The sequence below is a fragment of the Mytilus californianus genome, unplaced genomic scaffold, assembly GCF_021869535.1.
Source record: "Mytilus californianus isolate M0D057914Y unplaced genomic scaffold, xbMytCali1.0.p SCAF_9, whole genome shotgun sequence".
Lineage (NCBI taxonomy): Eukaryota > Metazoa > Mollusca > Bivalvia > Mytilida > Mytilidae > Mytilus > Mytilus californianus.
In genome coordinates, this window is record NW_026262745.1 from 3,415,296 (window position 1) to 3,439,621 (window position 24,326).

The 24,326-nt window shown below is 30.8% G+C and overlaps 1 protein-coding gene across 2 annotated transcripts; it reads right to left on the reverse strand.

Moving 5' to 3' along the window:
- Positions 1–1,344: 1,344 nt before the first annotated feature.
- On the reverse strand, positions 1,345–22,441 carry LOC127714869 (GH3 domain-containing protein-like). 2 transcript variants are annotated; one of them, XM_052220903.1, is made up of 7 exons: positions 22,393–22,437; positions 14,388–14,534; positions 10,537–11,753; positions 7,961–8,088; positions 5,542–5,684; positions 5,010–5,104; positions 1,345–3,774 (listed from the first exon to the last, which is right to left on the reverse strand). In XM_052220903.1, the coding sequence occupies exons 2-7, from the start codon at positions 14,509–14,511 to the stop codon at positions 3,556–3,558; spliced, it is 1,926 nt and encodes a 641-aa protein (XP_052076863.1). In that variant the 5' UTR covers positions 14,512–14,534; positions 22,393–22,437; the 3' UTR covers positions 1,345–3,555. The 2 variants fall into 2 exon arrangements, with proteins under 2 accessions (XP_052076863.1, XP_052076864.1); XM_052220904.1 differs by lacking the exon at positions 14,388–14,534 and having other exon boundaries at positions 22,393–22,441.
- Between the last annotated feature and the right edge of the window lie 1,885 nt (positions 22,442–24,326).

Sequence of the window (24,326 nt, forward strand, 5' to 3'; positions counted from 1 at the left end):
GTTCCTGACTAAAGACAGGTGCAAAAATGCAATGGGGTTAAATGTTTAGTGAGATCTCAACACTCCACCTATACCTCTAGTCAATGTGGAATAAACAAACACACAGCAATACACAGTCAAACTCAGTTTAAAAGAAGTCTGATTCTGATGTTAGAATAGGTTACTGAGGTAGCAGAAGAAACTAAGCAAAATGATAATGATCAACACAAATTAACAAAGGACTACTGGAATAAATCTATTTATTTCCAATGCAAAGACCCTATAAGTGAATCAATATTAATTCCAAAAAATACCATCTTTAATGACTAAACAGTATGGTTACTATATCCCTTCTGAATGAGTCCGTTTAAAGGTTTTGTTAGCTTTTGAGGTGAATGACGACATTTTTGTGGTTTATATAGAATATTACCATAAATGATGGGATGTGAAATTCCTGAACGTATAAGATGTCTGCATATTGATTTATATTTACGAATAATGTCCTCATTATCTTATTTATATTGTACCAATGATAAAATTTAGTAAATGTTTTGAAAGTTTGTGATATCTAAAACCCTGGTGTAATAATTTTTCAGTAATGCAGAGATTTCTTTCTTCAAAATCAAGTACGTTGTTACATACATGAGTGAATCAAACAAGTTGAGATATATAAACACCATGAGCTGGTACCAAGGGAACGTCACCATCTAAAAATGGATAATTAACAATAGAAAAAGAAAAATCATATCTTTTATCGTAAATCTTAGTATTAAGCTTCCATTTAAAGATATAGATATCAAGATTCAGGAAAGGGCATTGTTAGTTGTTAGTATTAGCTTTATTTAAAGTCAGTTCAACAGGATAAATCTCTTTAGTGTACATACTAAAGTCATCATTATTGAGAGCCAATATATCATCCAAATATCTATAAGTGTTATTTAATTTTTGTATCAGATGTTCTTTTGATGGGTTGTTGCTGATTTTAGTCATAAATTGTAATTCGTAACAATACAGAAACAGGTCTGCAATACTGGTGCACAGTTAGTCCCCATTGGAATTCAGATAACTTGACGATGTATGAGATTTCCATAGCGAACAAAATTTTATCAAGTAAAAATTCAAGTGCAGTTATCGTATCAAAATGGACTACATGATCCATTTATTTATTCTGAATATAATTCATAGCTTTTGTATGCTTTTAATAATGAATTGTATTTTCTCTTAATAGTAAATACACATGTACATCATTTCTGTACATCATAAATTCTGCAATAACATCAGTTCTATCTATCGATGTTGTGTTTTAATGTCCTACACAGCAACTGAATGCTCTTAGTCAGACTACTATATATAGATCAGTTGAAACATATTTGATGATATTTTATTTTGATAAATTAATACAAACAGTGAAACAATACAAATAACAATACATCAGCACTTTTGGAAATTATTACATTTATTTTCCCTTGATGTGAAGTGATACTAGTTTTTGGCACTGCAGAGCATGGGCGAGAAATAAAACAGAAAATCATTTATCTTTATGAACAAACACTTTTACATACTGTTTGATTACAAGTACTGTAAAATCAGAAATTATTGAGATGTTTTTATTAATTTGAAAATGCTACATCATCAGGTTGGCAATATTATAAAAACTTGCACTTATAATTTCAGTAATAATTTTTTCCTTCACAATATTTTTTGCAATCTCATTATTTAGATCTCACATTTTGAAATTTTTAATAGTCACAAATATCACATAGAAATGGAGGTTTATATCCATGACTATAATTTGAAAAAAACTAGTACTATTTCTAATATGAAAGGGAGATAATTAAATATAACTATAATTCTTTTAAAATTCAGATTCATAATTCTATGAGATGGCTTTCCTAGGTATTATTCAATATACATATAATAAATGGCAGTGAAAAATAACTGTGATCAATTTTCACACTATCTTTTAGAAGTAAAATAAGCTGAACTCTTTTGCATAAAAAATCATTATGATAAACATTTTACAAAACTCAACTACAATGTCATTTCTCAGGAGTATATTTTTGTTTGCACAATCCCCATTTCCTGATATATCTATAAGTCTAAAACACAGTAATCACAACAGAGCATTAGTCAAGTATGCATTATTGAAAGCAGAATGTGATTTACAATCTCCAAACTAAACTATGAATATAGCTCCCATTTGTTTAGATATGCAAAGTCTAATTTTCTAAATGAACCGTTAAGTCATCAGGATTAATAAATGTGCTTGTGGGCACTGAAGGGTAAAGATAATTGCTTCCATTTGAAATAAATGTGAACTTTAAATTAAACATCAATTAAAAATATTTTGAATTGAATTGGAGTTATCTTCCTTTACCAACAATTGTAGTTGACCATATTTTAGTGTCATGAAAAATAGAAGTTCCTTCATAATATGAGCTCCAAATGGAAGAAATATTCTGAAATATTATTACTTCTGGAAAAAAATATTACAGTAATTGTTCATGATGGAATAAAGATTATAGAATAGTTTTTCCAACAGGAACAGATATTTTGGCATTGTTTATAACAAAGTTTCCATTGGAACTTCTGTTTAATAGGTGGAACAAATATAGGTTGACATTAGAACAGATAGATTACTTATGTCATTTCCAAAAAAATGTTTTTCTTAACAAGTATGGTTATACACATCAATTTATGACTTGAATATCTGAGTATATATTATTAACAATAATTGTTCGACATGGACATGGAAAGGATCTACAGAATATTCACCTCACTGCAAATGCACCATGTGTGTTCTTTCAAAAGTAGAGATTAGGTCTAAAAAGTACAGCTATTAAGAATGAGACAATAAGGTTTTGATTGCATTTAATGCAATATTTACCCCAAAAAAATAAAAATATAAACTAACAATAGCATAAGATACTGAAGATTCTGTAAAAAGTTTCATTGAAATCCAGTCTGTAGTTTTATAAGTAGAGTTGCAGATATATGATGCTGACCCCCTTTTATCATGTTCATAGATATATATGACAAGTTTCTGTTTTGCTATTCAGATTTATTCAAAAGTGTGAAACAAAAAAATTGCTTAAAATAAATATTATCTTTAAAGTACTGTAAATTAAGAAATTATTGCGAGGATTCTATTAATGCGAATAATGCGACTTGGTGATTATCACAATAATATATCTGATACAGATATCTATATGAGTATTTTTCTGAAATAGCAATAATTAACTCACATTTTTGTCCATTCTTAAAAAGTTGCAATAATAAATGAATGCAATAATTTCTGAAATTACAGTATTATTACAGTATTATCTTTAAAGAATTCAAAATGAAATAAGATTTGAAGTGAATGTCAGTGAGGCAGCAAGTCAAACAAAAGAGAATTCATTTTTTGTGGAAATCTTGTTTAGATAGAAACACAAAACATGAAAAACTGTAATGTATAAATACATCAAATAAACAACTTCTTTATGATTGTTAATCACAATGCTTTGGCAGTTAAAATAAATAGGATTAAAAATATGAACAGTATCACAATCTCCAATAAGTCTTTAACATCTTATATCATATCACATTTTTCATCATAAATGCTGCAGCCTCTTTAGTTTTGACAACCCTTGGTATTTTGTATTGATTAGCTGAGGCCTGTGTAGTCTCTATGGCAAACTGTCTAAGTCCCTGAAACGTTCCCGGTTTGACCATGTTCACCTTCATTTTCTGTATACTTCCTTTCTTCCTAAAGGATCCATACACATAGGAGAGGCTACACAAAGTCTCGTCAATCTGAAACAAGTACATCATAGTAGTGTGCATATTGTAAAAATAAATGGGAGTGGATATCCCTTTTAAGTAATTCTAAAGCCTACATCGATCATAATGAATGTGTGTCCTTAGCTTCAAATTAATGTGACCACAACTTTATGTTAAACTACCTTAAAAAAACTAAAACTTTACCCCGATCCTTTTTTATGTTGAGTAATGCTAGTCAATCCTGATATCTTGATCAAAACTCTAATTTGGCATAAATTTATTAAAGCCCATATCATAATGAACATTTGTGCTAAGTTTCAAGTTGATGTGACCACAACTTAATGGTTGAATAACTTAAACCAAAAATTGAACTTACTGCAGGACTGAAGTTAACAGATGATTTGACAAATTGGATGAACAGAAAACAGATGGACTAACACACCAGAAAATGTAGTGTCTGTTACTATAGAAATTAGGGCATAAAAATGATCTTAATGAATTAAAATTGCAAATTACTCAGGATTCCACCATGGTTTTTTTTCTATTCTGAGACAACCATTATACATATAACAGGTAACCAGAAGTTTCAACTGAGCATAAATTATAAATAAATCCAAATTTGCAACACAGGTTTTCTTAGACTTGTAAAAATGTTGCAATCATTTTACTCCTGTAAAATTGGCATAAAATTGTTTGGTGTTTTATGATACATGTAGTCTAATTTTTTACTACTAAAACTTGAACTTGTACTAAGTTATGAAATAGTAAAAGTACATGTTTGACATATAAATTTGTTTTTTTCTATGGAATTGAATTAAAAGGATTATTTATTGTGCTTTAATTTGCATAGCCCCTGTTGAAAATTTATTATAATAATAATATGTGTCCTTAGGACACCTTTCCCCACTCACACTATCAGTGAACCATTAAATAAGGTTAAAAAGGTTTCCCATATATATGTTTAAAAGTTCATGTCATAATGAACATGTGTACTTTGATCTGTGTTAAAACAGAATGAGGAGTTGATTACACAAATTAGGCACCCACTTCTACCCATCGGCCCGACATAATCATACTCTACTGCTGGATTTGGAATTTGTCCAACCCTGCATAAAGTTGCATTTCCTTGCTCAAGAGCATTGACCAAGTTGGATCTTGATACATTTTTAAATTCAAATTAATAAATTTTGGAAATTGAGTCAGTCATTTGTATTTAAATCTGTCAGAATTGATAAGGATGCCTGTTTCTGGAATCTAGTTGCCTTTACCTGATTTTTCTGTTCCTCAGTCAGCATAGCATCTCCATCTGTTGAATCAAATTCCAAAAATACATAATAAAATGGGGCATAGTCCTTCTTCTCTCCTGCAAGTATAACAGATATCTATTATCAAACTTCCAACATGTCGAATACATTTTATCTTTATACTATGTCAGAGTAATATATCAATTGCTTAGAGTGACAAAATAATAATATAACTTTTGCATGTTTCATAAATAATCATGTTCAGGATAAAAAATAAAAACAAGGACTAGTTATCATTGTATATATTCACCAAGCTATATAAAAATAAGGAGATGTGGTACGATTGCCAATGAGACAACTATCCACCAAAGTTCAAATGAAGTGGATGTAAGCAATTATAGGCAACCCTATGGCCTTCAACAATTAAAAACCTGTATGTTGATATTTTAACTGTCATTGTGAGCACATATTTTAATTAAGGGATGTGTCCCTTCAAAATTTCTTAACAAAGGCTGATTGATTGATTTTTGGTCTTTGTAAGATAGTATGTCCTTGCCTTCTTCACTTATCAATAAACTCTCAGAACAACAATAATCTGTTAACTTCAATCCTTCCCAGTTAGAGACTGCCTTCATCAATGCATTATAGAATGTCTTTTCTGATGTCTTCTCACCTCTTACATTCAGGAACTGTCCTTGTCTGTAATGATAACAATAATATTTTCATCACTACTGTGAACATAGAATAATGGATGTCAACTTCTACATATTTAAGATCAAATTAAATTATGTCAACTTCTACATATTTAAGATTAAATCAAATTTTCTTTTCATATTTTGTATATTTAGAATTTGCATGTTTCCATCGATACATTGTAGTATCTGTTCAATTTATTCACAATTAAGACCTTTTTGTGACTTATTGCTTGTCCATCTTTATGGCAGTAAGATGGATGTCTATTGTCTATTTTAGTGATCTATTCATTTGTTTAAACCTGTTTATTTACTTTTGACTTTAATTATTTATCCCTTGTAATTTTTTGATTAACTGTGTATTTGCATTCAGGTGTCACAGGTCAAATCTATTCGTTCATTGTGTGTTAATTTACGTTTTTTGATTGAGTTAAGCCTTCCAATTGATATTTTATAGTGTGTTTTTCTATGTTGTGATGTTATACTATTGGTTCAGAAAAGGGAGAAGGTTGGTACCATTAAAACGTTTAATCCCGCTGCAAATGTTTGCACCTGTCCTAAGTCAGGAATCTGATTACAGTAGTTGTCGTCTGTTTATGTAGTTCATACGTGTTTCTCGTTTCTTGTTTTTATATAGACTAGACCGTTGGTTTTTCCCTTTGAATGGTTTTACACTAGTAATTTTTTGGGGCCCTTTATAGCTTGCTGTTCGGTGTGAGCCAATGCTCCGTGTTGAAGGCCGTACCTTGACCTATAATGGTTTACTTTTATAAATTGTAACTTGGATGGAGAGTTGTCTCATTGGCACATCTTCCTATATCTATGGAATTCCTCTTTATCCCTTTTTGACTTCTTTCATTCGGACCAAATTTATAATGTCTGTCTTATCATCCATGATATATTTAAAATAGAGTAAGAGATTGAAAGGATGCAGATTCAATATCATCCATGATATATTTAAAATAGAGTAAGAGATCAGGGTTCATACTACTTCAGAATTATAGGGAGAAGTGACTTCTCTTTTTGAAACTGATAGGGAGAAGTGTTGAGATTTGAACGAGAAGTGCTCCTTTGCGTGCTGCGCTAAAATGTTTTGATTTTACTATACTATAAAGGGTCATATGTAAATAATGTTCTTTTTATATTGTTCAATTCATATCTGAGTATACAATTAAATTAACAGTTCAAATTCAAAGTTGTTTAAGTTTAGGTTCTTGTGAGAAACTACCAACTAAATACATGTATCTAGCACTAAAAAGAATTTTTTTTATGTCAAAAAGGTAAAGATATTATAATAAATGAATTACAATTCAATTAAAAACTATCTTGTTTATCATGTTTATGAAATTCAGTGTTTCTCATCAAAAGATATATAAAGTTAAGCTGGGCCATAATATATTGATATTAGTAGTTAAGCAACTTTAATCAATATTTTGAATTAATCAATATAAATTATATGGAATTATATACATTAATCAATTAGATCTAACCGAAAGTCTGTTAATGCATGTGGAATGTGTAATTTTTCCTTTTGGGATCAATATTCTTCTGTCAGCTGTTCCATTCATGCGTCCGTAGTTATTATTGTAAAAATATGGATTTCGGTCATAGCTAGTCCGGTTCCAATCCGTAGTTAGTAAACGGTTAATGGCGGACGAAGAAAATTTACATAAATAAACGATGTTTGACAAGCTATTTGGAAAGGAATATGACGTTTTTAATGCAATAAATGGATTAAACATTTACTGGAGGCAACTTTTATCACTTTCAAATGAAGTAACAAACTTATTTTGCCGCCGAAAGTTAGATTGATGTACGCTCTCTGAGTAACAAGTACCGGAAGTGCATGCAGTGATAAAAAGTTGTCTTTTTATGTAATTACCTGCTACACACTGTAAAGTCAATGCTTAAACCTCTTTTCTTAAGAAAATGAATCGTTTATGTCTGAATTTCTTTAATAATCAATAAAAAATTGATGTTTTATCAACTTTGTAAAAATTGAAAATGTCTGATGACGAAAGCGACTGAAAGCGAGTATCGTAAACAACAGGGCGACTTGTTTTCGCTTTTGAGGGTGAGGCAAAGCGAAGTGACGGACGGGAAAGCGACTTCTTCGCCCTATCATCCATGATATATTTAAAATAGAGTAAGAGATGGAAAGGATGCAGATTCAATATCATCCATGATATATTTAAAATAGAGTAAGAGATTGAAAGGATGCAGATTCAATATCATATCTGAATGAACAGTTAAAAAAACACTGAGTGGTTTAAAGTGCTGTACCTATACATAAATTCAATAATTGGACATTGGTGATGAAATCCTGCAATCTTCACTACATCCCCAAATCTATATCTGTACAGACCACCTGCATTTGTTATCACTAATTCATACTCTTTACCAAGCTCAACCTGGAAAATATAATATATATACATGTCATAATATGTTTATGTAAATGTTTGAATCCCTTAACTTTTAAACAGAATAGTTAATTATAGGTATCAGTTATAATAAAAATACTAATATGGTTCCATTGGAAAAGTTCTGAAAGACCTCTGTCACTGTAACAATTGTGGCCTTTTGTTCAAATTTACCTTGCTTAAAAATCCATGTACTAGACTTTAGAATAGCTACATGTTGATATTCTTTGTTATTATGTTAAAATATTAATTGTGTTTTTGAATTACTCAGAATGGGATTGAGTATTGTAAATTCAGACATTTTTGTGTGCATTTATATGCCAGATTTATTATTGCGATTTAAGGAATTAATGCTATCGAAATTCCAAATCCCAGTTTTTATTTTTGAGAAACATGTCCCGTAGCAATTTTCGCAATAATTTCTGAATTTACAGTAGGAAAAAATAATATTTATTACAATTGGAAATTAATGTAAATACATTTACATCAAAATGATGCAGAAACAACAAACACCACTTTGTCGACATCGTTGGTTTCCCCACAATTCACAAAATCTATTGTACACAAGTTAAAATTCAGAAATGAATGTATTTTTGCTATCACAGTGAATAAATACATATAAATGTAACATGAAAAAATAAAATGCGTCGCTGAGCGCTGCCTGATACGACCTCAGAGGTCGAACCCTGAACAGTTTGGGCAAATTTGGACATAATATTCAAGCTTGATACTGTCTGAATTTGGATTGTGATCAAATTTTTGACATAACATAGGTTTCTGACACAAAAAAATACTGTGCAATTGAAAATTTCTTCTTGAAACTTTTCAAAAAAATCGAAATTTGAAAAATTTTGAAAAAAAAATATGAATCCCTTAAAAAAATTGGGAAACCCCCCCCCCTCCCCCTTTCGAAGCAATAACCCCAAAACTCAATCCCAGCCTTTCCTTTGTAGTATGGAACATTGAAGTACAATTTCAGAGAGATCCATACACTTAAACACAAGTTATTGTCTGGAAACTAGAAAAATGCTTGTTTTTGGCCCTTTTATGGCCCTTAATTCCTACATATTTGGGGCAATTAACCCCAAACTCAATCCCAGCCTTCCCTTTGTTATATGGAACCTTGTGGTACAATGTCAGAGAGATCCATACACATACACACAAGTTATTGTCTGGAAACTAGAAAAATGCTTGTTTTTGGCCCCTTTTTGGCCCTTAATTCCTAAACTGTTGGCCCCAAAACCCCTAAAATGAATCCCAACCTTGAATTATGATATGTTATCGAGTGGCAAAATATGAAAATAGATTTTAATGAGCATGTGTCGCTCACCTTGGTCTATATGCATATTCAACAAAGGACACTCTCCAACACTGTAGGCGAGAATAGAATTCATGACAAAAATCTTGGTTTAGTTGATCTTGTATTGCTGATCTTTTAGTCTGTTTAGTTTCTCTCTATCTTCTTTAGTTTTTGCTCAAAACACAAAAGAGGGTTAAAAAAAAAAACCTAATTTAAGGGCAATCACTCCTATAAAGAGTGACAGTCTATATACTAACTATATCGACAAAATTTGAATTGTTAGTAGATCTTATCTGATTTAAGTTTCTATCCATCTATTATAATTTTAATCATATAACTTTAAAGGCAAAATGCAAAAAAAATGGAAAAAATCGTCAGTAAAGGGCAATAACTCCAATAAGGAGTCGTTGGGACAATTTTCACCATATTGTCTTAATTGTAGATTTTGTCTTGCTGATTGATTTTGCTTATTTAAGTTTCTTTCTATCTATCTAAATTTTTAAAATATATAAGGCAAAAACGCAAAAAATTGGTAAAAATCGTCATCAAAGGGCAAAAACTCTACTTAGATGTCGACTGATGATTTCAACCATAAGACTTATTTGTAGAACTTGTCTTGCTGATCATTTTTACAATTTAATGTTTCTCTTATATCTATTATAGATTTCAAGATAATAGGCAAAAATGAAGAAAAAAAGGTAAAATTTGTCATTTAAGGACAATAACTCCTATCAGTATTGACGTAAATGGACAATTGGTAGAGCTCAACATTCTGAACGTTTCTGTCATATTTTCTCTATTTATAACGGTTTTCAAAATAATAGACAAAACTTGCATTTTACCCCTATGTTCTATTTTTAGCCATGTCAGACATCTTGGTTGGCAGGCGGGGTCATTGGACACATTTTTTAAACTAGATACCCCAATGATGATTGTGGCCAAGTTTGGTTAAATTTGGCCCAGTAGTTTCAGTGGAGAAGATTTTTGTAAAAGTTAACAGAAGATGACTACTGAAGCCAAGTGATGAGGAAAGCTCACTTGGCCCTTTGGGCCAGGTGAAATAAAAAGGTGAGAAAAACAATTTCCTTCCAGTGTGGTGCATATGGAGCAGAAATATGTAATTTAAAATATAAATATACCTGATCTAAGAACAGTGTTTGTGGTTGATCTTCATCACAATGTTGTACTGGTATAAATTCAAAGAACATATAACCAGGAACCAGCATGTATTTACTTGGTTTATCCTCCGGCCAGATATTGACTCCTAGCAATCCTTCTGATGCTGCATACAATGGAGAATACATAGGTATACCTTTGCAATAGGTTTCCAGTAGGATACTGGCAGGCAAAGTAAAGACACCAGTGTCAGCAGCAAGAATTAAATGACATGAAGGCCAGACACGTTTAACTAATCCGGCAGCACCTCCTTTGAATGCTTCTCGTAGTTCATTGGCACGGTTTTTATCAGGGGATAAAAGTTTGTTCAATTCATTTCTTGTTTCATCAGTGATTTTTAGATCTGGATTAATTCTTCCTAGTTCGATGTCCTCTATAAGACTTTTATATTGCATTTCTAGTGCTTGGAAAGCTATGAGAACAATTGAGGCAAAATTGGCTTCTACCATCCCAAGATATTTGTCCTTCAGACCAAACAATAAATGGATGTACAATGCTTCTGGCTCTGAAAGGACTTCAAACCCGGGTTTTGGTGTTGAGTATATACTAAGCAAGGCCTTGGAATTTGTTGGAGAGGAAGAATTTGGTCCAATAGGAAGACCTCCAGCTGATTCCCTCCATCGTGGAGTATAAAATAATTTCAAACTTTTCTGAATACATTTGTTCTCTGGTAAAGATTGAAGTAAACTATTGAACACTACAGCTATGCCATGAGTAAAAAATGCCAGTCTTTGTTCACCTGTCATAGGTAATATACTACTCTTACCTGAGGTTCCTGATGTCACAGCAAACTGAATCGGCTTTTTATGTGTCAAAATGTTTTCACATTCTTTTGTTTCCAACATTTTTTGTATATATGGCTCGTAATGAGAAATTCTTGTCAATGGATGTTTTCTAACATATTCCTCCCTGTCTTTTATTTCTCCAAATTGATATTCTTTCCCATACAATGTTTCAGCATTATCTTTAAGTCTCTGTAATAACAGTTCATCCTGTGCCTGCTTTACATTTTTTGTTGCTTTTTCTAATTTCCGTCTCATGTACCAACCGACCCATGACAAGGATGAGATGGCAATATAATGATCTATTGAAGTTCTAATTGTATGATTTGGTGTCACATTTCTTCTGTAGAAATCATAACAGACATAGCCAGTGGCACTAAACACTGGTATTAAAATCCCTGTAAAAAAGTGTGTAAAAAAGACAGATTTTCTTAGATTAAATAAATATAGATAGTTGATGCATGTTTAAAGGATATTTTTGGAAATAGGAATACCATATCCCAAAAAATGATAGCATTTTAAAAAAAAAAAGCCTAGATGTGTACGATTTGTACTGGTTTTCAATAATTCTGATAAGGCAAAAAGAAAGTAACACTTGTATATCTGCTATCATGCTAAAAAAATAAAGCTTGGTAAATTTTGGCAAATTTATTTACTTTTTTACCTAGCTTTATAAGCTTCCATATATATACAGATGTCAGAACCAGAGATAACATTCTTTTAAAAGAAATTATATAAATGTTCTGAATGAAAAAATAACATACAAAATCATGTAGAAAGTCATTCCTGTCTTAACTGTAGAACTTGGATATTCTTTTTTAAAATCAAGTGATTTTTTTTTTTTAAACAAAATCTCAACTGAGCAAGGTAGAATAATTATTTGAATGGGTTCTTGAGGACTATACTTGAATATTGTTTGAAAAAAAATATAAATATATTATCTATAAACTCTTGTAGATTCATTATTATTTATTGGAAACCAATTTTTGAGGATTTCGTGGGTAAAGGTGAACCACAAATCTAAATGTTCAACGAAATGCACATTTTCTATAGGTTTGTAGGCAGACTTGGCAAAACCATGTAAACAAAGATCCACCAAAATACCATTTTTCCTCAATCTACTAAAATTGGTATCCATCGAAAATAAATGAAACAACAGTAACTAAAAAGTTATATTCAAATATCTGTCTTGATATACTTCCATGTATAATACTAAAATTTATAAAATTACCACCTCTGTTTTTCAAGTGAGAAAAGTATTTTGATACTAATCAGATTTCAGAAGTTACAACAGCCCTAGACAATTATGTTAATCTTGTTAATACAACAGACCAATCAAGTTCAAAGAGAAAAGACCCTTTATGCAAACTAAATACTTTAATAACTACATGATCTTGCAATCCAACACCAAATACACAATGGGTTATACAATACAATTTCTAGCAATCCTACACCAAAAAATCTTGAGCAATTGAGTATCTAGCAAGTAAATTAAAATCATTAGACTTCAAAATATGTTAGTGGTGGCCTTCGGTTGTTGTCTGCTCTTTGGTCGGGTTGTTGTCTCTTTAACATATTCCCCATTTCCATTCTCAATTTTAGTGTTTGTACTATAACATGTATGTCAGAGGTTCGTGTATGTAGATGTACTTATATTCATCTTGATTATATTTAAGAGATTATAAAAATAATATTATGAAGGTAAACCTTTTGATACACACAAATTCTGCAAAGAAATCTTCCCTTCAGAGATTAATGTATATCTAAATGTTTAGAACATGTAAGACATTTTCAGAAATTATTTGTGCAATTTGTGCAATGAGTTAAACTAATACAAATGTGGTATTTTATTTTGTCAGTACATACATGTATCAATGAGATTAGATCTTGATGTGACTAAGTGTTTGCTGCAGAAATCACATGACTCTCGAAGGACAGGGTGTGATAAGGACCTTATTTGGCCTAATCTTTTACTGAAATTTAACTTTTAATTTAAGATTTCCATTTACCTGTATGTGAGTTTAAAAGTTGAATTAATGCAAATTTTAAAACAGTAGTTTTCAATGCATGACTTCACAATAAATGCAGTTGTGACATCACAAAAATAAAAAAATTGCACACCTCCATCCTTAACTACTGTAAATTCAGAAATTATTGCGTGCATTTATTATTGCGATTTTGTCATTTTAGACTAAAATGCGATTTTAATTTTTGCGATATTGAGAAAAATCCTGTTTATTTCATATAAAAAATTTCAAAATGCGAGTTTAAATTATTGCGATTATAACCCTGTCGCATTTTTCGCAATAATAAAAACATTGCATTAATTTCTGAATTTACAGTATCCAAATCTCCTAAATATTATTTGTTAAAAAAAATCTATAAAATATGACATGTACAATTCAATCTTTTATAACTCACATAATTGTCATATGATAGTTGCAGCAAACCTTACAGAAATGTAAGAAGAAGGAATAACAAAGTTTTTGCATTTAACAATACTGATTTATCAATGTTTACATAATTTTACTTTCCCCTCAATAGTAATTATAACATTATTTCAGGGGCATTACTACAACAACTATAGGTAACCAATATTAATTCTATAATCCATTAAAAGTATCTTTACCATAATCAAATTCAATAGGGCTATTCAAACCCCTCCAATCCCCCAAATATATTTTTTTCTGGAATAGCCCTTATTAATTTAAAGATGATAACCAAATATGCTACAAGTGAAAAAAAAAACATCTTTAGTTTAAAGGGCAATAACTTCAATAAGGAAAATTGATCAAAGTCTTTCGTATAAGGAAATAATCTCATATCAGGAGTTGATAAAATTAAACTACAATCATTTTTTTTATTAAAAAATATAAGGACAATCAGAGAGACAGATGCCAGGCATGGCCACAGCACTTCCCATACCCTCCCTATTTTTTGGCAAAAGATTGCAAAAATAACAATTAAAATTGCAAAAAGTACACAGTAACATTATTCCTTCTTCTTAAACATAAATGTGCTATCTAGCTTACATGACCATAAATGTTCTAGAAGTCCATCTAAGCCATTACGAACAGTTAGTAGGTAGTGAGAATAGTGAAGGAGGTACACCACAAAAGTAAAGGATAACACAGATATCACCAAACTCCACGCCATTCTGTCTGTCTCCAGTTACATACCTACAATGTAAAATAAGGAATGATTACTGAAGGATTCACCACAAAAGTAAAGGATAACACAGATATCACCAAACTCCAGGCCATTCTGTCAGTCTCCAGTTACATACCTACAATGTAAAATAAGGAATGATTACTGAAGGATTCACCACAAAAGTAAAGGATAACACAGATATCACCAAACTCCAGGCCATTCTGTCTGTCTCCAGTTACATACCTACAATGTAAAATAAGGAATGATTACTGAAGCATTCACCACAAAAGTAAAGGATAACACAGATATCACCAATCTCCAGGCCATTCTGTCAGTCTCCAGTTACATACCTACAATGTAAAATAAGGAATGATTACTGAAGGATTCACCATAACAGTAAAGGATAACACAGATATCACCAAACTCCAGGCCATTCTGTCTGTCTCCAGTTACATACCTACAATGTAAAATAAGGAATGATTACTGAAGGATTCACCACAAAAGTAAAGGATAACACAGATATCACCAAACTCCAGGCCATTCTGTCTGTCTCCAGTTACATACCTAAAATGTAAAATAAGGAATGATTACTGAAGGATTCACCATAATGGAGGGGGTGGACAACACAGATATCACCAAACTCCATGCCATTCTGTCTGTCTCCAGTTACATACCTACAATGTAAAATAAGGAATGATTACTGAAGGATTCACCATAATGTTCAATGAAGGATAACACAGATATCACCAAGTTCATATCTACAGTGAAAAACAATTAAATCTATACAAATGTAGAGTAAAGAGACACACTAAAATGGTGAATAATAATGCAGTTAGTCCCAAGCTCCTGGCCATTGTCTCTATTAATCCATGCATACAAAATTAATTTTTTAAAGGTAGCTGAACATGTGTTTTTGTTTACAACATGTCATAATACATGTGGGTGTGTATGATAAGGTGTTTTGATTAGCTGATGAAGTAACATGAGTAAGGACAATACAACAGATATAAGATATCTTTGTTTGTTGATTGGATGAATTAAGACTGCAATGCAGTATATTCATTATAATCTGACTAATAATAGAATCATATTGTTATGTAAATAGCACGAAATTTAATTTCGCCCGAAACATTTTCTTATTAAATGTTTTTATTTGTATTGATTATTTGAAGCTCTACATTCGTGCAGCAAAGTTTGCTGCATCTCTTATCGAGCTGATCCCATATATACAAAAGTTTGTTTTCTTTAAAACACTCCAGGGAACAGGTTTTCCGATTTAGTTAATAAATGCTTTATGTTTGTTTGAATCTTCAACGAATTAGAACATAACAAGGAATAGTTAATGGTGAAAGAAATACTCAACTAATACTGAGGAGTAACACAGATACACCAAAGTCCTGGTCACCGTCTCTGTCCACTATTTATACAGTAGAACACTATCATAGTTACTGTAAATTCAGAAATTATTGCGTGCATTAATTATTGCGATTTTGTCATTTTAGACTAAAATGCGATTTGAATTTTTGCGATATTGAGAAAAATCCTGTTTAATTCATGTAAAAAATTTCAAAATGCGAGTTTAATTAAATTATTGCGATTATAATCCTGTCGCATTTTTCGCAATAATATAAACATCGCAATAATTTCTGAATTTACAGTAATTACATTGTTAATGGTGACAAAAATACCATATAGTGAAATTAAGGGTGATGGATTACACAGATAAACACCAAAGTTAGGTCCAATCTTAGTTGAAGATTAACCACATTACAATGGTAAAGAAAGTAAAAAATATCAAAATCAATTCATGTTGGAGGAAATAAATAAAATTCAATAGAGAAAGTCAATTTAGGATTGCACTGAACTTAAGTTCATTAAAATTCAGAAAGTATCCAAATGTCAACTGGTAACAAATGGTTGATGCTGTTACTGCAATCAGTAATCAATTGACTTTATCATGTTTATCATGGATAATTTACATAAATCTAAAGACGAACACATTGTATCTGTCTGCTTAAAACTTATCAGTTCTGAAAGTTTATTCAAATACATGCATTCTCATGAAAAGATTCACATTGAATAGGAAAATGTAGCAACAAATCTATAAATAATAGTCATAAATTTTGTGAAAATACTTAAATTTTACCTACTATTACATTGTAAAATAATCCTAATAACCATGTGATATCATTGATCATAAAAACATGAAATTTAATCATCACACGTAAATGTTAATACTTCCTAATTGAACAATGAAGTCCAACTTCCATACTTAACGTACTTATAAACTTCATGATTTTTTAACATAATTAATTGTACAAACCAGTGTAACAGTACAAGTATCTATGTCTATTAATAAATTACTGAAATGGTTATCATAATTTCATGATAATAATGGTGATTTATTCAACCAAGGCCAAATAGAAAAAAATAATAGATTCTCATTCACCTCTCTTCCATACATACATACTTTTAACATTCCATAAATACATGTATAAATATCTTATGTTTCACAAAATTCCTGTTGCGCTTTTGAAATGAATAGTAATTCATTTTTTTCTAACCTCTTTTATTTAAATCTCTGTTATCATGGTTATGGAATATCCGAGTCAAAAATGATGACTACACAATGTGAGCCACTATAGAGTAGATGGAAGAGAACTGCATACTCTTGAAGAGTTTGTGAGTTAAGGAGACCCTGGTTATTTGGTGGGGTAAAAAATTAATATTTTGATTGGTCAATCACTCAAACGTGAAACAATATCAGATTTATTTTCTTATATACTAACATTAGGAATTATTTGAATCTGGAATAATTTTGAATTCTGGAAAATTGATAAGAAATGTATGATGAAAACTAACCCAACTAAATAGGGTCATCAATGCGCACATGGCTAAGGTTTAGTTTACTTTCACTAATATTTCAGTATGAACTAACTAACCCCATTTGCATGGCTAATGCTCCTAAATTGGGTTAGTTTTTCTTTCTTTTTTTTTTCACTTAGTATGGTGCTTAGTGTAATATTTTGTAACATGTTTGTTTGTATCTAATATTTGTACTGATTTTGTCAGAAACAAGTCCTTTATCATGTGTTTATTGACAATAAATGCTATCTTATATATATACCCAATGTACATGTTCTCCCCATGGCCTTTTAGCATCATGGTAATGTGATGCTATATTTCTTGAATGTGATGCTATCTGAATTGATTTTCTTATAGTATGCGTTATGGATGTGATGCTATAATTTTGAATAACAAGATGGTATTTCAAATTTCTCTGTTTACCAGGATGCTACATGAAATATCTAGGGAGAACACTGATATACATAACTCTGTTAAACTTATTTAATATTCATAAAATTAATCTACACTAGTATTGTTATCTATGAACCATTCTAATTGCCACCTATATGTTAAATTTGTCATAGATTCAATTTGTATCTATCATGTCTCATGTGTCTGTAGCCCTGTGATAGCTAACTATACTAGTTAACTTTTCTAGCTGAATAGAACTATCCATAAATTTCAATTCTGTTCATGTTATGCAGTAACTTTAATTTCTTCTTTTCATGCTTTTAATCGATAATTTACATCGGTTTAATGTGCATCAATGACTTTTCAGAATATCTAACACATAGCAAATTCAGATTTTTTGCTAATGATAGCATGACAGAGAAATTAAGTCTCAAGAAGAATGCCATAAATTACAACAAGATCCAGACACTGCACCCAGGTTGGAAGCAGATTGGCTTAAATGCTTTCTACCCAGACATATAATATCTCATAAAAATAAACCATATTTACATGATTACATCGAACATAACCACATTCTTAAACATAACCACATTACAATTAAATCTAACATGGAACCAACATAATGATAACATTATATCGAAATGAATTAAACCCTAAAGGATTACTTAAAAGAAATCTAAAAATATTAAACCGGATATCAAAACCAGAGCATACCAAGCAATAGTATAGTAAGACCTAAACTAGAATACAGTTGCAGTTTATGGGACCCTCACACTAAAAGATGGTACACAACAAATTTATAGAAATAGTTCAGAGACCAGCAACTACATTTTGTAGATATATTTGTAATAGCTATTTATAACTAAAATAACACCAGTTACCAATATGATAAATAGCTTAATAATACCTTCATTATCTGAACACCACCTTTAAGAAGGGCTCATATTTCAGAAAGTTATTCACAGCCTTATTGCCATACCATATGAGATACTTTTATCAACTGACACTGACAACACAAAACCAAACACATACTTAAATGCAGACATATACAAACCACTATTGGGCATTTTAATACCATGTTTACATGGAAAAATAACTTTTTGTAAATACCATGCATGCTCAAACAACAAGCTATCTCCAGTATCCTTAAGTTTTATTGTACAACTGAAGAAGAAAAATTATTAAAAGTAAAGTTTGGCTACATATCATATTGTTGTATTATACTGAATTGACCTCTTTATCATGTGTATTGTTGCCAAACTCTGATATATATATATTTTGCTTTGTTGGACATATTTTTTTAAAACTCTAGAGCTCTTTTGACAGTCAGGGGTACTACTTGTACAAGTTATTTTCATTTAGTTGAAGAAGTAAATAATAATATACCTATATAAGTAAATTTGTTATATTCATATTTTCTTACAAAGTTTGAATAATCTCCCCTTAATTTTCTCAAAAAAATTACATGTACAAGTAATTTTTTTTTACAATCCCGAAAATTCTCAAGTTTTGGGATGTAAAATCATGCCTTAAACAATTTTTCTCTGGTTAGCTCATAATTTATTATTAGAGTTAAATGTATCATCTCATTAATTCAACAGAGAAACTAATTGCGCAAAGATCCTAAGTATTATTGTGCAAGGCCTTCAAAAATTGCCCCTTGGAGGCTTATAAATAAATGAGCAGTGTTTTGAAGATAACAGACAAATGAGATTTTCAATGTCCATGAAATTACACTTCAATGATTAGTAAAGACATCTGCAAAGGACAGACAATTAAAAATTCTATTAGAGCAAAGAAGTCCTGAGAAATGCTGAGAAAATCAAGAAAAGAAGATAGTATGACTTTTTACTTGTATACAGTAAGTAAAAAAATCTGAATGTCTAAGGGACGTAACTAAGCCATTAAATAATATACCTATACATGCAAGTAAATAAAAATAACTTGTACAAGTAGTACCCCTGACTATTTGAAATGCATCTGTTGAACCTGCTTTCTAGGCATACATGCATAGTATGGTATCAGGTTGTTCCCGCCTAAAACTAATCCAATCCCAAGTAGATCCAGCCCTCTAGTTAAATAATGATTAAATACTATAAAAATCAGAGGGTTTTGTGACATATATGTGATTCATGGAAAGTGGAATTTGCCCATAAAAAATTTGTGCAAATTTCACCGACGATCCGAGGACTTATATATAATTTATAGGAAACACATCTAATGATTAATGACATTTGGCATTACTGCCGCAAGTCTAACAATGTTTCTGAAATTGAGAAGTTTATATAAAATCTATAAAAAAAAAAACAAAGTTTGTATGCATCAGCTGTCTACACTCCCTATCAAGATTAATGGAGAATTATTAATCTTTTGCATAGTCTTCTTTCTTGTACATGTTGTAGTGTTGGCCAGTTTAATGAATTTATGATATCATGTAGGACTACTGATGAGATGGTACCTGTTAAAGACATATCTGGCAGCTTGTCATTGGACAGAATTCATTTAAAATATTGCAGGCCATTTTTCTTTTGACAGTTTTGCCTGTGAAATATGCTTTCCTAAATACATATACATATGTGTCAAAGCTAAACATGAATACACAATGCAAACAAAGCAGTCATGGCAGTAATGGAATTCCACTTCAGGCTACTCTCTCCTGGAGGAAGAAATAACTTTTGCCTCTCTAAAATCCTAGATTAAGCATGGGATGATTATACTTTAGATTTTATAATCGTCCCAGATTAAGCTCTGGAATTTCTTTTTGAACAACACAACTAGTAGTAGTCATGGTAATATTAGGAACTGATTGAGAATCTTTTCTTCACCCATTTTTTTTACCATGGCTCAATCTTTAGATTTCTGTGGACTTTTTGTTGTTATTTGTTATTCTTCTTATCCTTTTCTTCTCTAGGTACAGAAAACCATCAACGTTTTGAGGATTACTTTCCAGCACATGCCTGAGTGAGGTTGCACTGAAGTTACAGTAATTACAATTTTCCTTTTATCTATATCTAGTTATTATATACTGTCATGACTGTACACATACATTTTTTATTTTAACATTCTTATATATTTTTTTTCATATTAAGATAAACAAGCATTCTGAGAGTATTGCATGGCAATACATAGTCCCCTTCCGGGTAAAAATTCATTATACTGGAACAAAATGCTAACTTATATAACTTGCCATGGTGTAAACAAAAAGTAAATATCATGTCAATATCTTCAAGCATGACTAAAAACAGTGTGGAAAACTGATTATATGAGTGAATTTTTCAAGTCCAAGGACCATAACTCTGCACAAAATTATTAGACCAAAACAAAAATTTGAACTTGATCTGTAACTTGTCATGATAAAACTATATATATACCAATTATCAATCAACATCGTATAAGCATGATGAAAAAACATTAGATATGATTAATAGAACTTCTCTAAAATTAGATATGAAGTAATACAGTGTATATCTATTTTCAAATTATAATCAAATATAATTAATATTTCCAAATATTTTTTCTTTCATTTGTCACAAACTAATATAGATTTGTAACTTATCTATAAAATGTCAACAACTTTTATCTACACAATGTAATGTATTGAAATATATACATAATAAAAATAGATTATTATCTAATTAAAGGATTTCTCTTCATAATTTTTTTTTATATATATAGCATTCAGAAAATTAGTTTATACTAAATAACTAACAAACCTGCCAAAAAATTCTTCAAAAAATTGAACAAAGAATGTCTTTTAAAAAAATAGTTATCTCCCTTTGTACAGAAATATGGTTTAACATAGTACTCTAACATTAAATATGGTCCAGAGTTATGGTCCATAACTCTGGATTAAATCATCAGACCGGAACAAAATTTGAACTTGATCTATAACTTGTCATGATAAAACTATATACCAAATATCAAATCAATATCTTCAAGAACGAAGAAAAAAAGTGTGGAAAGCTGATTTGCCGGACTGACAGAAGGACAGACGGACAGACAGACAGAGGGACGGAGTGCAAACCTAAAGTCCCCTTCGACTTCGTCGGTAGGGGACTAAAAAGATAGTCTCATTTAGTTAAGGTGAGAGAATGTTTTAAGGAGGACTTCATGAGTGAGATTGGTCTCATTGGGGTGTAAGCCTGATCGGGATTGGCATGATTTTTTTGTAAGCGTAACACATGAAATGAAGTAGGCTAGGAAACGTGAAATTATTACAATGCTAAGTGGGATATGGGATTCTGATAAAACAATAATTGGGATCCGAGATCAGAACCCCCAAATACTAAGACTATTCAATGAGACCCCAAGTGAGTGCATCCTTACAGTTGTCTGTGGTGGTTTGGTTTATGGTAATTTATCCCAATCTAATCTTTGATTGTTTGGCTTAAGAATGAGAATTTAAAACTGTCTTTGTTACATTGAGACCCAGAGTGGGTAGGCCTTGGCTTTAGCATCGCATTCCTGTGCTACTCCCCCTTTTTTCTTATAATGTTATGACAATTATAATATATAATGTTCCATTATTTCTCACATAAAACTATGCTAAATTCCAATATTCAATTTTGTATATACAAAACACTTGAAATACACATTGATGTTAATGCTGTAATTTCACCAATTTTCTACCTTTGAATACTATTTTCATCCTCATTTTCTTTTCGTCAAGGATTGGTTATTGCCCCTGAATTTTCTCCACATGAAAGTAATGCAACACGTGAACCCTAGAAAAAAACTGACAGTTTAAAATTGCAGTCACGCGCCGGCACACATAATCTACCGGAAATTGTATCATTCTTGTATATTGTATATTTTATTAGATAATAAGCGAAATTTCTATATAATAAGCATAATAATGTCAAAGTCAGATCTGTGAAAAGTTGAGTTTATAGCTTAGAGCTAACGTGAGGGTACCCAAATTGCACCTATTTTGACAGTTTTTTCACCTACGTTTCAAGCCAAAAGTTACCATTCTTTGTTTATTTTGTAGATGTATCCTTTTAACTGTATAGTTACACCAATTTAATTTTGAATCCATAGTGATTCATAGAAAAATGGGTTTGAACCGACCTCCAAACGATCCATGATTCTGTAATGAGGAGTACCCAAATTGCAACCATGCTTTAATTCACATCCTTAAAAATCGAATAACAGTTGTTTTGTTTTATTTCTTCAAACATTTAGAACAATTTGACATTAGTCCTTTCTTAGTATTCATTTTTTAAGCAATAGATGCTTGTAACATATTTTATTTGCTCATTTTTAAAAGATGACTTTTTGTGAACGTCGCAATGCGACGTTCAGTAGATTTTACTTTTTCCAGTGTGCTTCATCTGTTGAAATATATACTGTGAATGTTTTTTTTGTATATTTGAATATAGTTACCTATGTTAAAAGACGTCTATAATGTCAAATCATAAAAATACAAATTATTTAGTCTCAAAGAAAACTTGTAAGATTTTTGCAGCTATTTTTGTTGAATAGGTGCAATTTGGGTACTCGGTGCAATTTGGGTACTGTGACGTTAACTGAATTAAAATGGGAAAAGTGCTTCAGTGCTTCAGACATAAACAAAATGATAAACGAGGCCAGACTGGTCATATTTTAAAAAAAATTTATGGATATTCTTGACAGTGTTGCCCCTCTTAAAGATCGAGTTTGTATTAAACAAAGAACAGAACCATGGATGTCAGCAGAGATTTTGACAAATTATTATCTGATTTTAAGATTTCAAAAAATCCTGAAGATTATAAGACATTTAGTAAACTCAGAAGATCATGCAAAACTGCAAAATATAAATACTATAGAAGTGAAATACAGAAAAAAAAATTAATCCGTAACAACTTTGGAATAGTTTTACTGAAAGAATTGGGATACCAAAAAGGATCCTAAATCAATTCCAAATATAGTTTGTTGTATAGATTTATACATAGAAAAGAAATACTTATTAATGCTGTCTCAATGTAAATTATCCTTAATTTAGAATAAATTGAAATATGTGTACAATCAGAATGTTTATTTTCTAATTAACTCTTAAGGTCCGTGTTCTTGTTTCGAGAAATAATCCGCAAAATTGGCGGCCAATGAATTTCTCCAGATTTTTCTTACATTTTACATTGTTATTTTCTTTCTTTCAAAACCTATGAGAAACTTTATAAGTATTTCTAACATGGTTTTCCAGGTGCATGCTACAAAATTATGAAAAGAAAAGTAAGGATTAACCGGCATTTTTTTTTTATTGTAACTACATGGATAAAACTACAGGATTCCGAATATCTGACTGATAGTCATAAATATAGATTATAACATGGCCTTTTTTCATATCAGACCCCTTATCAGCCTTAAGTCATGTTATCAGCCCGAGAGCCGACAGGCTCGAGGGATGATTTTGACCATGGGCTGATAAGGGGTCTGATATGAAAAAACGACATGTTATGTTCTTTTTATCATAAACTTCAGCAGAAGACATACAGACAAAACTATTTTTAAAACTTTGAAACAATGCGTTTGTTGTAATATTTGTTTTGTATTTTTTAATTATATATTTTCCTGATTATTAATAT